Source organism: Heterodontus francisci, chromosome 7 (assembly GCF_036365525.1).
Source record: "Heterodontus francisci isolate sHetFra1 chromosome 7, sHetFra1.hap1, whole genome shotgun sequence".
Classification (NCBI taxonomy): Eukaryota; Metazoa; Chordata; class Chondrichthyes; order Heterodontiformes; family Heterodontidae; genus Heterodontus; species Heterodontus francisci.
In genome coordinates this window covers 115,349,315-115,363,451 of record NC_090377.1, presented here as the reverse complement: position 1 = coordinate 115,363,451, position 14,137 = coordinate 115,349,315, and the positions used below count along the sequence as shown (strand labels likewise).

Below are 14,137 nucleotides of genomic sequence, written 5' to 3'. Positions count from 1 at the left end.
ATCCAAAGAAAATATGGGCTTTTATTATAACTTAAAGTAGAACATATATATATATATACACACACACACACAAAAACAGTTACTGCATGAGCCACATCTAAACACATCCCACTCTGTCGGGCTACACCCACAACTCCCTGGTCATGTGTGATGCGACATAATTTCCTCTGGTGACCTTCACTTACAACTCTTAAAGTGGTCCTTTCTTAAGGTGGTCCCTTCTTGAGGTGGTCCCACAATATCCCCCCTTTTCGTCAAAGATAAAAACATATGTACAATATACAATGATGTTGCAGTTCAGCCAAACTACACATATTAAAACAAAATGTTATTTACAAGTGAGCAAGTTTAACACTCTCTAAAACGTAGCGGAGGTTTGTTTACTCGTCCCGATCTTGTTATCATAAACCTCTTCCCAGAGCTGAGCTCGTCTTGATGACTCCTCTGAGACTCTGGTGACTCAGAACTCTGGTTAGCTTGTTCGTCCTCTGTGCTCGGAGCCTCTGTACTTTCATACATTCATCTACAGACTTTGTTTTTGAACATGTCCAAAATGCCACAGGATTGTCACATGTACTGTTGACGTACAGCTCTCTGAGTTGACTTCAGTTCCATCTGAGAATCACACCATTGGGTGTCTGGACCTCATACGATCTGGGTTGGTCGCATATCCTAGCAACCTCTACAGGATACCAAGATCCCGATGCATGATTGAAGACTCTGACCTTCTGTCTACTCGCAATCTAGCTAATTCTGGTCCTGCTTACCTGTCATACGATTCATCTTCCCTTGTTTTGACAGAAGTATATCCTTTACTGTGGAAAACTTAGAGTGATGATGACTGGGCAGGGTAGTTCTTACCTGCCTTCCAAACATCAACTCTGCAGGTGACGGTAAGCCCATGTCTGATGGAGTAGCTCAGAGGTGCAGCATTGCAACCTTGAGATCTTGTCCTGTCTGTCGACAATTTAAAATTAGCAATTTGATGGTGCGCACAATGTGTTCAGTCATACCATTGGACTTTGGATAATGTAGTGACAATGTCACCTGACGGAGTCCCACCTGGCACACATGTCTTGGAATGGTCTTCCTGCATATTACGGTCCATTATCGGAGATAATTTCTTCCGACACACCAAATAGGCTGAACAGAGCACTGACTATATCAGCGACCACTGCACTGATGTATTTTGTATCTGCTTGATGATCAGAAACTTGGTGAAGTAATCCATAACAAGGAGGAAATCATCACCTTAAATGTGAAATATACCTGTGCCGATCTTCGCCTATGGATGTGAAGGTGTTTCATCTGGAATCAAGGGTTTCCTTCTGTTGCTTTGGCTGAGAACTTTGACATGCCTCACAGGATTTCACCACTGTCTCAACATTACTGTTGATTCCTGGTCAGTCGACCGTCTCTCTGGCAGGTCGTCTGGTACGTTCTATTTCTAAATGCCCTTGATGCAGTTGGGTTAGAATTTCAGAACACAGAGCCTCGGGTATCAGGACTTGTTTACCTTTGAAAATCAATCCTTGTGATATACTGAGCTCATCTCTATACACCCACAAACAGCATAGAAATTGGATTATTTCCTGTATGGTGTCAGGCCTTCCTTCCACAATCACCTTCCACAACAACGATAGAGTAGGGTCACATACCATCTCATCGCTTAGCTGCTCACATTTGTAGGGTCCAAAACTCATGAGGTCAATTTTCAGGACATCTTCAATCACAGTATCCACATTGTGGACATGCAAATCTGTGAGACATCTGCATCTATATTCGGGTTAGGCAACTTGCTCAGAGTGTCCGATGTGACCATTTTGCTGCCCGATTTAGATCAGATGTCACAATTGTAGCCCTGGGCCTTCACCAAAAGCCTCTGCAACCGCGGAGGAGCACAGGTGAGTAGTTTGCATCATATAGTTTCAAGTGGCTTGTGATCAGTCTCCATGGGAAAATGTTTTCCAAACAAGTAGGTGTGAAACCTAGCCATACCAAAAACCAGAGCTAACGTTTCACCTTCGATGTTAGAATAATTGGATTGGCTTTACGACAAACTCTTCAATGCGAAGGCGATTGGCTTCACTGCCTGCATGATGCACACGCCTAATCCACTCTGGGACACGTCGACCTCGAGCATGGTCTGTTTGGTGCACTTCAGCCCCACGCTCCTGATCTTTGGGCACCCGGTGTGGAGGGGCGTGGGCCGGGAGCAGGATCTCCTCGTCGGTCTGCTCCTGGGCCTGGCCAAGGTGGCAATTCACAGGTCCAGGCTGCGGGCCGTCGGGGGGTGGGTCCATCCTCCCTGATTGCCTGCCCCTCTTCCACGGTTACGTTCGCACCCGGGTGTCACTGGAGAAGGAGCATACGGTGTCCGCCGGTACGCTTGAGGCCTTCCGCAGCCGGTGGGAACTGCGGGGACTGGAGTGCATAATTGACGCCGAGAATGGCATTTTAATTTGAGTTTTTTTTTTAATAAAGTTATTTTATAAAATGTATATAAGAGGGGGCCTGAGGAATAAAGACCCCTTGACATGAAATACATAAAAGGGGCCTGGGGTATAAAGGCCACCTTTAAAAGAAAAAGAAAAAAAACAAAAAACAAAAAAAAGGGGTTAGATACAGAGTAAATCTCTCTCTAAAAAAAGAATAAAATAGTATGTTTGGTCAGGTTGTAATACTGTAGCACCCTGTCTTGACTCGACAGAGCTAACTTTAAAGACTCAAACACCTGCTGGTGGTCTTCCTGCCACAAGTAAGGGGTATCTTTATGCAGCAGTTCCCTAAGCAGTGCTGTTCACTCAGCGAAATTGGGGATGTACGGGGCCAAAATGTTGAACAGGCCTTGGCACCGATATAGGTCTTCCTGGTACTGAGGAGTTGGAATGGCTTTGATATCTTTGATCTTAACTGGGTCTGAGCGTATTCCTGTGGCGGAATATATTGACCCAAAGAAGTTGATGTGCCTGACGTTGACCTGGCACTTCTTGCTATGAAACACAAGGCCCTCACGACGAGCGGTCAGTGTTAGCAAATGCAAGTTTCGGTCATGCTTTGCCTTGGTCCACCTCGCCACCGCAACGTCACGGCTATACAGGTACAGCCCAGGACATTTTCCGTTATCCTGTCCATGTATTGTTGGAAAATGCCCTGGCTGATGCATGAACCAAACAGTAACCATCTAAAACAGTATCTCCTGAATGACATTCTAAAAGTTGAGTAGCTGGGACTTCTTGGCTAAGTGGACAGGCCAGTAGCCATGCTTTGCTTTGAGCTTTGAAAAATACTTAGAACCAGTAAACTGAGGATTCAGCTCCTCCAGGATCGGGATTTTATGTGGGCATGTCTTGAGGGCTAAATTCAGTCACCGTGGGCCTGAGCAAATCCTGAGATTGCCATCTTTCTTCAGCATGCAGGTAATGGAGCTGCATCAACTGAAATGCTGGTGTACTTGGCTCCCTTTCACTCCATCTCGTCCAGATTCACTTTAAGCTTCTCTTGAATGTGCACGTTGCACTTCCTTGGCAAATTAATATTAGGAACTGCATCCTCCCTCACATGTGATATGGCATCACCCTTGAAATTGACGATTGCATCAAACCTGTCTGGATAAAGTAGTTTCAGGTCTCTAACCAACTCAATGCACTTCGTGTTGCAACCTTGCATACCTACCAGTGCAGTGCTGACCTCGTATTGTGACAATTCAGAAATCTCAGCATACCGGAAGCCCTGTGATAGCTGATCCAGTTGCGTCTACAATATAAGACATTTATGGTAGCCATTCGGAGCTTCCGTAGCTGCACTGCAAGTTTATCATTTCAATGCACTTGATTGGAGAAACATTGTAGGCAGTCAGCCTAGCTGTGGTGGGTCGTATTACAGATTCCCATTTCTTTAGATACATGTCCTTCAGTATGCAGATGGGCAGAATATTTGCACTTTTGACACGTTGATCCAAATTAACTATGTGAAATGCTTGCTCGCTGTTCACACAAGTGCATTCTTCATCCTTGTCCTCCTGACAATCTGCCTCTCTGCTGACCTGATGTACCTACTTGGACTTTTGTTGTGTGCTGGCATACCTTTTGCTGCATTTTCCATCTTGTCTTGCAGACACTCTCTCTGCACGTGATCTACCACATTCCTCTGTGCAGTATCTGAGCTCGGCCTTCTGCATTGCCTTGTTCAATGTCTTCACATGCCACAAGCTTTGCACTGGTCCTGGTATGCTGGACAACTGTGAATTGGGTGAGTCAGGCCACATTTGCCACAAGACTTAGCAGACTTCTGAGCCTTGGTTACCGTACCAATCATCATAGCCACCCCAATGCTTGTAACTGTTGGCTCCCAGCCATGATGGCTTCAAATTTCCTCCCATGACTGAGAAGCACATCCATGGTGTGCCCTTTCTACTTTTCTAGCAGGTCTTTTTGAAAGGCCTCTAGTGGGGTAGATGCGATTACCAGCTCTATAACCCGTTCTGACAATTCAGCATCAGTAAAGTCACAATATTGAGCTTTGTTTCGGCATCTTGCCACAAACTGGTCAATGGACTCACCTTGTCTTTACCGGTAGGTCGTAAGCTCAAAACTATGTACTCGGAAATTGATCTTTACCTTCAGTTTTTGCTCCAGCAAAGTCCATATCTTGCTAGGGTCCTTCTGATCTGCAGCCGACAATCCTGATGTATTAATCCATTGCAGGCTCTCTTTACCCAGTGTGATCTTGATTTTGATAGCTTATTTCTCTGGTTCACTCACTTCTTGATCCAGGAAACACAGTCCCATTCGTTGTCAAAACAGTTTAAATTCAGACGCTATGTCCAACCCCTTCCAATCTATAATTTGATATCTGAAAGCCATTGTGTTAATGATCCTGCTTTTGTATAAATATAGGTCTTTTTACAGGTTTTTTTTTCAAAGGCACATCTCCTTTTTCTTGTTTAAACAGATTCTTTTTTGCAGGCCTGCCCCTTTAAGAATGAGACTACATTGTTTCATTCTTAAAGAGAGAGAGCTGTTCTTTGTTTATACAGGCTGGCTCTTATTTTTTAACTGTGAGCTTTTTTTTACCTGAGAGGTTTTTTTTAGAAGGCTGCAGCTTGCAGTACCAGCAGCTGTCACAACCAGGCTTTCTCACTGTACTGTGGGCCTCCAGTGGTGCTGTTGAGTTCTTCCCTCCCTTTTCAGGTTAGGCCCCACCCATGAAGCAAAAAAATGGGAAAACTAAAACAGTTATGGCTTCAGCTACTGCTTTTCAAATTTTTCGACCCACTGCCAGATTAGTTGAAAGCTCCGATCTCCTGGCAAATTGCCTGCTGTACTCACAGAGTTTCAAAACCTCCCTGCATCCTGTCTGTACCTTAGCTCATTGCAGTGCTGCAGGGTCTCCTGCCGGATCTTTAGCCACTCCAGGTAAGCAATCGATTGTTGGTTGTTTGCTCTTGGTGTTTCTTCAGAAAAAATCAAATGTTGCCACGACGTAATATTTGGTGGCTTTCAGAAAAAATATATCCCAAACATTGCCACATGTAAAATGTTCCTTTGATGTGTAAACTACTGTAAGGCTCAAAGGACTGCCAGTAATATCCAAAGAAAATGTGGGGTTTTATGATAACTTAAAGTAGAATATATATGGTGTCATAGAGTCAATAGAGTCATAGGGTCATTTATGGCACAGAAGGAGTCCATTCGGCCCATCGATTCGATACCAGTTCTCCATGGAGCTATGCTGTCAGTCCCACTCCCCGGCTCGATCCCCATAGCCCTGCAAGTCTATTTCTCTCAGATGGCCAAGTCAAGCTATATCTGCAAACAGTTACTGCATGAGCCACATATAAACACATCTCACTCTGTCAAGGCTACACCCAAACTCCCTGGTCATGTGTGACACGACATCATTTCCTCTGGTGACCTTCACTTACAGCTTTTAAGGTGGTCCATTCTTAAGGTGATCCCTTCCTAAGGTGGTCCCACAACATTCCTAAATCCTGATATGGAGAAGTGAAGGCACTTGAGGTGACGTCTCTGCTCCAGCTCTTCCAAATAAATCATTAGCCTGATCGCTCTGTCTTTGCTTGGTTTTGTGGTCTATTATGACTGACTTCAGAATCTTGAGAAGTTGCCAAAGCTGTCAGGAGCATTGTCTGTTCACAGGCCTCAATGAGGAGGCACTCGTTGATGCCATCCTCTGCTTGGGTCTTTCCTAGCCTGCTCCATAATCTCAGCCAGAGTTCAGCCACAGAGATTGGGATTCAAGGAAGTTGCATTATTGTTTGGTGTCTTGTGTCCTCTGTCACTGACTGGGGCTGAGGTAACTGGGACTGTTCTGGTTTGACTTGAACGGATTAATCCCCTCCCTTTTCCCAGTTGCATTTGGATTCTATATGATGTGGCTTGGGGTGATAAGGAAGGTGATGATCTTTGAGAAGCTTAGCATTCTCTGATTCTGTGTGCCACCGCTTCTGGAGGTGTTGGCTTCGAAGAGTTGTCAGGTGGTAGCCCACAGACGATCGGTGACGTTTTTTGACTCCCTGAGTTGGGTAAGTCATTCAGTTCCACTCCTGAGTCTCGTTGCTTTTGAAGACTCGGGCAGGGGGGAACCTACACAAGGCTCCTCACTGAGGAATGGTACCCGCTCTGAGATAGCTTTGTGGCAACAGCTGGGCAACGTTCAGTCAGAGAGAAGATTCTGTCGTAGGGATCAGCTGAGAGGCCCTAAAACCCACCAGAGCCTCTAGTATGAGAAGGATGTGAAAATAGGGAACTGACTCTGCGATCCCCTCACCAGGCACCATGTCAGCTGAAACCAGTGCAGGGCAAACAAGGCCTGCTGGTCAGAATAACTGGGCAGGAAGGTACGAAGGTAGGTTAGAAGCCCAGAATTAACCAGTAAGTGACGTGGAGCGGTTAGAATCCAGGCCTCCCTACACATCAGTTCTTTAAAAAAAAAATTATTCTTGTAATGATGGTGACTGGCAAGACCTGGTTTACAGTCCTTCCTTGTTGCCCCAAGAGTCAAACATGTAGTGTGGGACTGGAGTCACATGTAGTCCAGACTGGGTTGAGTGGGGGCTGAGGTTGGGGGTTGGGGGTGGGTATATGTTCCTCTCTCTGAAGGACATTAGCGAACTAGTTGAGTTTTTATAACAATCTGGCAGATTCCCTCTTTGATGCCAATTTATTGAATCCAATTTCACGGCTTCGGCAGGTAGGATTTGAGCTCAGCTGGTGGTTCATATAAAGCCTGAATGCTTCATTGAGGTGATCCACAGGCTGTTCAGGGCTTTGTGTTGGTTCTCTCATCAATGGGCCAAAGGCTGGAGGTCCTGTTCCAATTCAGCTTTCTCCTCCTGTTATAGAGGGATGCTCCGGCAGCCTGTGCAAAGTATCTGATCTGTTTTAGTCAAAATATTCACTGCTTTACAGCTCTGTTCGGAATATTCTCACAGACTGGGAAACCTTCGTACCTCATTTCTTTTCTGCTCATTTTTTTAGGCTTTCAGGCAAAGGGGTCGGAGACGGACTGACCCTGATGGAAATTCCGCAGGTAAGGGACAGCCTGACTGGAGGATGAGCCTCCACTCACCAGGCGGCCATTCAAACACTGACTTTAGGCCACAACCCTACTAGACAGCAATCCACTCGGGGTGAGAGACTGAGACACATTGGACACAGCAGATGGGAGTTTCCTGGCATTGATCTGCTTGTGTGCTCAGCAGGAATGAGACATTTCTGCCAAATGGCAGATTTCCGACATTGGGGTTTCAGGAATCTGCCATTGGCTTCTTCCTCTCCTACCTTGACCAAAAGACCGACTTTAAAAAGAACACTGTGTCTCCTGACAATGCAGAGCACGCGCAGAGTGATCGCCAACGTCATCAGTGCATCCAAGCACTTGCCAGTATGAATCTGTGCTTGCATGTATTGATTCCACCACATAATGATGTCACCACCCACCGAGCAGGCGCGTGGCGAACAGCCCACTGGGTTGGGGGGTGGTGGTGCGGGAAGGCAGGAAGCAAGCGAGCAAGCGGCCAATTGGGTGGGGGGTGGGTGTGGTAGGGGTGGGGAGTGAGCGGTCAACACATTTGAAGGGGCCTGGAAGCTGTGCTGCATACGTTTCTAGTCCGAACTGCAACTCCTCTGCCCAGTTTGGCTGCATCATCGAACAAATTAATTGATCACAGTTACATTATTAGGAAAACCAAAAAAAATTCTGTACAATTAGCTTAACTGAATTTATTGTTTGTCATTAGCCTCCTACTCCTGTCTCTACATGTCTAACCCTAAATGAGCTGCAATGTATGTTAGATGCTATTATACTACCCTTCGTCTGAGACCTGGCAGCTATATGGGGCAAAGTTGCTAAGAACACCTCGTTCTTCATTTTATTAGCAGTCTAATAGCACATTATGGAAATAGATCAGGATATTACAGATCATTAACAGTGCTATCATTACATGATTCCTTGTGAAAAAACATTTTCAGACTTTTTTATCTTCGGCCACTGATTTACAAACCTTTTGGTCTTTGGCCACTCTCACCCCTGGTACTCAGAGTGAGGTACAGGCACCAGGATGAGTGGAGACAGATAAAAGTGAAGAGTCTGAGATCCTGAAGATTCTGCAAACTTCATACAATGATTTCTGTAGCTCGAAACACGTTCTGAACACATTTCCCTTCGGACTTTTCTCGACAGAGACCTGCACTTGCTTCTGACCATGACTCACAGGGTTCTCCCACCCACTCACCTGTAGTCAGGACATCTCAGGAGAAGATATGGCTCCTTCTGTTGTCATGCAGACAACAGTTAACTGAGTGCTCATGGGCTACCCGGCGATGCCCTTGAAGGGGCTCAGGGGTTTAAAGGTGGGAAGTCCCCTACAGTAGTCAATTTCATTAGTGTGTATTCAATGGCCAGTTGTCCCACAGTGGAGTGAATGAGGGTAAAGCGGGCATTGGAGTGAATGAGGGGAAGGCAGGCAGTGGAGTGAATGAGGGGAAGGCAGGCAGTGGAGTGAATGAGGGGAAGGCAGTGGAGTGAATCAGGGTAAGGCAGGCAGTGGAGTGAATGAGGGTAAGGCAGTGGAGTGAATGAGGGTAAGGCAGGCAGTGGTGTGAATGAGGGTAAGGCAGGCAGTGGAGTGAATGAGGGTAAGGCAGGCAGTGGTGTGAATGAGGGTAAGGCAGTGGTGTGAATGAGGGTAAGGCAGGCAGTGGAGTGAATGAGGGTAAGGCAGTGGTGTGAATGAGGGTAAGGCAGGCAGTGGTGTGAATGAGGGTAAGGCAGGCAGTGGAGTGAATGAGGGTAAGGCAGTGGAGTGAATGAGGGTATGGCAGTGGAGTGAATGAGGGTAAGGCAGGCAGTGGTGTGAATGAGGGTAAGGCAGGCAGTGGAGTGAATGAGGGTAAGGCAGTGGAGTGAATGAGGGTAAGGCAGGCAGTGGTGTGAATGAGGGTAAGGCAGGCAGTGGAGTGAATGAGGGTAAGGCAGGCAGTGGAGTGAATGAGGGTAAGGCAGTGGTCTGAATGAGGGTAAGGCAGGCAGTGGAGTGAATGAGGGTAAGGCAGTGGAGTGAATGAGGGTATGGCAGTGGAGTGAATGAGGGTAAGGCAGGCAGTGGTGTGAATGAGGGTAAGGCAGGCAGTCGAGTGAATGAGGGTAAGGCAGTGGTGTGAATGAGGGTAAGGCAGGCAGTGGAGTGAATGAGGGTAAGGCAGTGGAGTGAATGAGGGTAGGGCAGGCAGTGGTGTGAATGAGGGTAAGGCAGTGGAGTGAATGAGGGTAAGGCAGGCAGTGGAGTGAATGAGGGTAAGGCAGTGGTGTGAATGAGGGTAAGGCAGTGGAGTGAATGAGGGTAAGGCAGTGGTGTCAATGAGGGTAAGGCAGGCAGAGGAGTGAATGAGCGTAAGGCAGTGATGTGAATGAGGGTAAGGGAGGCAGTGGAATGAATGAGGGTAAAACGGGCAGTGGTGTGAATGAGGGTAAGGCAGGCAGTGGAGTGAATGAGGGTAAGGCAGTGGAGTGAATGAGGGTAAGGCAGGCAGTGGTGTGAATGAGGGTAAGGCAGGCAGTAGAGTGAATGAGGGTAAGGCAGTGATGTGAATGAGGGTAAGGCAGGCAGTGGTGTGAATGAGGGTAAGGCAGGCAGTGGAGTGAATGAGGGTAAGGCAGGCAGTGGAGTGAATGAGGGTAAGGCAGTGGAGTGAATGTGGGTAAGGCAGGCAGTGGAGTGAATGAGGGTAAGGCAGTGGTGTGAATGAGGGTAAGGCAGGCAGTGGAGTGAATGAGGGTAAGGCAGTGGTGTGAATGAGGGTAAGGCAGGCAGTGGAGTGAATGAGGGTAAGGCAGTGGTGTGAATGAGGGTAAGGCAGTGGAGTGAATGAGGGTAAGGCAGGCAGTGGAGTGAATGAGGGTAAGGCAGTGGTGTGAATGAGGGTAAGGGAGGCAGTGGAGTGAATGAGGGTAAGGCAGTGGAGTGAATGAGGGTAAGGCAGGCAGTGGTGTGAATGAGGGTAAGGCAGGCAGTGGAGTGAATGAGGGTAAGGCAGGCAGTGGAGTGAATGAGGGTAAGTCAGGCAGTGGAGTGAATGAGGGTAAGGCAGGCAGTGGAGTGAATGAGGGTAAGGCAGTGGAGTGAATGAGGGTAAGGCAGGCAGTGGAGTGAATGAGGGTAAGGCAGTGGTGTGAATGAGGGTAAGGCAGGCAGTGGAGTGAATGAGGGTAAGGCAGGCAGTGGTGTGAATGAGGGTAAGGCAGGCAGTGGAGTGAATGAGGGTAAGGCAGTGGTGTGAATGAAGGTAAGGCAGGCAGTGGAGTGAATGAGGGTAAGGCAGTGGTGTGAATGAGGGTAAGGCAGGCCGTGGAGTTAATGAGGGTAAGGCAGTGGAGTGAATGAGGGTAAGGCAGTGGTGTGAATGAGGGTAAGGCAGGCAGTGGAGTGAATGAGGGTAAGGCAGTGGTGTGAATGAGGGTAAGGCAGTGGTGTGAATGAGGGTAAGGCAGTGGAGTGAATGAGGGTAAGGCAGTGGTGTGAATGAGGGTAAGGCAGGCAGAGGAGTGAATGAGCGTAAGGCAGGCAGTGGCGTGAATGAGGGTAAGGCAGGCAGTGGAGTGAATGAGGGTAAGGCAGGCAGTGGAGTGAATGAGGGTAAGGCAGTGGTCTGAATGAGGGTAAGGCAGGCAGTGGAGTGAATGAGAGTAAGGCAGTGGAGTGAATGAGGGTATGGCAGTGGAGTGAATGAGGGTAAGGCAGGCAGTGGTGTGAATGAGGGTAAGGCAGGCAGTGGAGTGAATGAGGGTAAGGCAGTGGTGTGAATGAGGGTAAGGCAGGCAGTGGAGTGAATGAGGGTAAGGCAGGCAGTGGAGTGAATGAGGGTAAGGCAGTGGAGTGAATGAGGGTAGGGCAGGCAGTGGTGTGAATGAGGGTAAGGCAGTGGAGTGAATGAGGGTAAGGCAGGCAGTGGAGTGAATGAGGGTAAGGCAGTGGTGTGAATGAGGGTAAGGCAGTGGAGTGAATGAGGGTAAGGCAGTGGTGTCAATGAGGGTAAGGGAGGCAGTGGAGTGAATGAGGGTAAGGCAGGCAGTGGTGTGAATGAGCGTAAGGCAGGCAGTTGCGTGAATGAGGGTAAGGCAGGCAGTGGTGTGAATGAGGGTAAGGCAGGCAGTGGAGTGAATGAGGGTAAGGCAGGCAGTGGTGTGAATGAGGGTAAGGCAGGCAGTGGTGTGAATGAGGGTAAGGCAGGCAGTGGAGTGAATGAGGGTAAGGCAGTGGTGTGAATGAGGGTAAGGCAGGCAGTGGAGTGAATGAGGGTAAGGCGGGCAGTGGAGTGAATGAGGGTAAGGCAGTGGAGTGAATGAGGGTAAGGCAGGCAGTGGTGTGAATGAGGGTAAGGCAGGCAATGGAGTGAATGAGGGTAAGGCAGGCAGTGGTGTGAATGAGGGTAAGGCAGGCAGTGGAGTGAATGAGGGTAAGGCAGTGGTGTGAATGAGGGTAAGGCAGGCAGTGGAGTGAATGAGGGTAAGGCGGGCAGTGGAGTGAATGAGGGTAAGGCAGTGGAGTGAATGAGGGTAAGGCAGGCAGTGGTGTGAATGAGGGTAAGGCAGGCAGTAGAGTGAATGAGGGTAAGGCAGTGATCTGAATGAGGGTAAGGCAGGCAGTGGAGTGAATGAGGGTAAGGCAGGCAGTGGTGTGAATGAGGGTAAGGCAGGCAGTGGAGTGAATGAGGGTAAGGCAGTGGTGTGAATGAGGGTAAGGCAGTGGTGTGAATGAGGGTAAGGCAGGCAGTGGAGTGAATGAGGGTAAGGCAGTGGTGTGAATGAGGGTAAGGCAGGCAGTGGAGTGAATGAGGGTAAGGCAGTGGTGTGAATGAGGGTAAGGCAGGCAGTGGAGTGAATGAGGGTAAGGCAGTGGTGTGAATGAGGGTAAGGCAGGCAGTGGAGTGAATGAGGGTAAGGCAGTGGTGTGAATGAGGGTAAGGCAGGCAGTGGAGTGAATGAGGGTAAGGCAGTGGTGTGAATGAGGGTAAGGCAGGCAGTGGAGTGAATGAGGGTAAGGCAGTGGTGTGAATGAGGGTAAGGCAGTGGAGTGAATGAGGGTAAGGCAGTGGTGTGAATGAGGGTAAGGCAGGCAGTGGAGTGAATGAGGGTAAGGCAGTGGTGTGAATGAGGGTAAGGCAGGCAGTGGAGTGAATGAGGGTAAGGCAGTGGTGTGAATGAGGGTAAGGCAGTGGAGTGAATGAGGGTAAGGCAGGCAGTGGAGTGAATGAGGGTAAGGCAGTGGTGTGAATGAGGGTAAGGCAGGCAGTGGAGTGAATGAGGGTAAGGCAGTGGTGTGAATGAGGGTAAGGCAGGCAGTGGAGTGAATGAGGGTAAGGCAGTGGTGTGAATGAGGGTAAGGCAGTGGAGTGAATGAGGGTAAGGCAGGCAGTGGAGTGAATGAGGGTAAGGCAGGCTGTGGTGTGAATGAGGGTAAGGCAGGCTGTGGTGTGAATGAGGGTAAGGCAGGCAATGGAGTGAATGAGGGTAAGGCAGGCAGTGGAGTGAATGAGGGTAAGGCAGGCAGTGGTGTGAATGAGGGTAAGTCAGGCAGTGGAGTGAATGAGGGTAAGGCAGGCAGTGGAGTGAATGAGGGTAAGGCAGTGGAGTGAATGAGGGTAAGGCAGGCAGTGGAGTGAATGAGGGTAAGGCAGTGGTGTGAATGAGGGTAAGGCAGGCAGTGGAGTGAATGAGGGTAAGGCAGGCAGTGGTGTGAATGAGGGTAAGGCAGGCAGTGGAGTGAATGAGGGTAAGGCAGTGGTGTGAATGAGGGTAAGGCAGGCAGTGGAGTGAATGAGGGTAAGTCAGGCAGTGGAGTGAATGAGGGTAAGGCAGGCAGTGGAGTGAATGAGGGTAAGGCAGTGGAGTGAATGAGGGTAAGGCAGGCAGTGGAGTGAATGAGGGTAAGTCAGGCAGTGGAGTGAATGAGGGTAAGGCAGGCAGTGGAGTGAATGAGGGTAAGGCAGTGGAGTGAATGAGGGTAAGGCAGGCAGTGGAGTGAATGAGGGTAAGGCAGTGGTGTGAATGAGGGTAAGGCAGGCAGTGGAGTGAATGAGGGTAAGGCAGGCAGTGGTGTGAATGAGGGTAAGGCAGGCAGTGGAGTGAATGAGGGTAAGGCAGTGGTGTGAATGAAGGTAAGGCAGGCAGTGGAGTGAATGAGGGTAAGGCAGTGGTGTGAATGAGGGTAAGGCAGGCCGTGGAGTTAATGAGGGTAAGGCAGTGGAGTGAATGAGGGTAAGGCAGTGGTGTGAATGAGGGTAAGGCAGGCAGTGGAGTGAATGAGGGTAAGGCAGTGGTGTGAATGAGGGTAAGGCAGTGGTGTGAATGAGGGTAAGGCAGTGGAGTGAATGAGGGTAAGGCAGTGGTGTGAATGAGGGTAAGGCAGGCAGAGGAGTGAATGAGCGTAAGGCAGGCAGTGGCGTGAATGAGGGTAAGGCAGGCAGTGGAGTGAATGAGGGTAAGGCAGGCAGTGGAGTGAATGAGGGTAAGGCAGTGGTCTGAATGAGGGTAAGGCAGGCAGTGGAGTGAATGAGAGTAAGGCAGTGGAGTGAATGAGGGTATGGCAGTGGAGTGAATGAGGGTAAGGCAGGCAGTG

At 48.8% G+C, this 14,137-nt stretch overlaps 1 protein-coding gene across 4 annotated transcripts in view; it reads left to right on the top strand.

Annotated features, from left to right (window-relative positions):
* Positions 1-14,137, top strand: part of LOC137372249 (uncharacterized protein KIAA2012-like) — a 109,190-nt gene that overhangs the window by 65,215 nt on the left and 29,838 nt on the right. For all 4 annotated transcript variants that reach the window (XM_068035937.1, XM_068035936.1, XM_068035938.1 and 1 more), the window contains one exon: positions 7,500-7,551. In XM_068035937.1, coding sequence (XP_067892038.1) covers positions 7,500-7,551 — 52 coding nt within the window. The remainder of the gene's footprint in view (positions 1-7,499; positions 7,552-14,137) is intronic.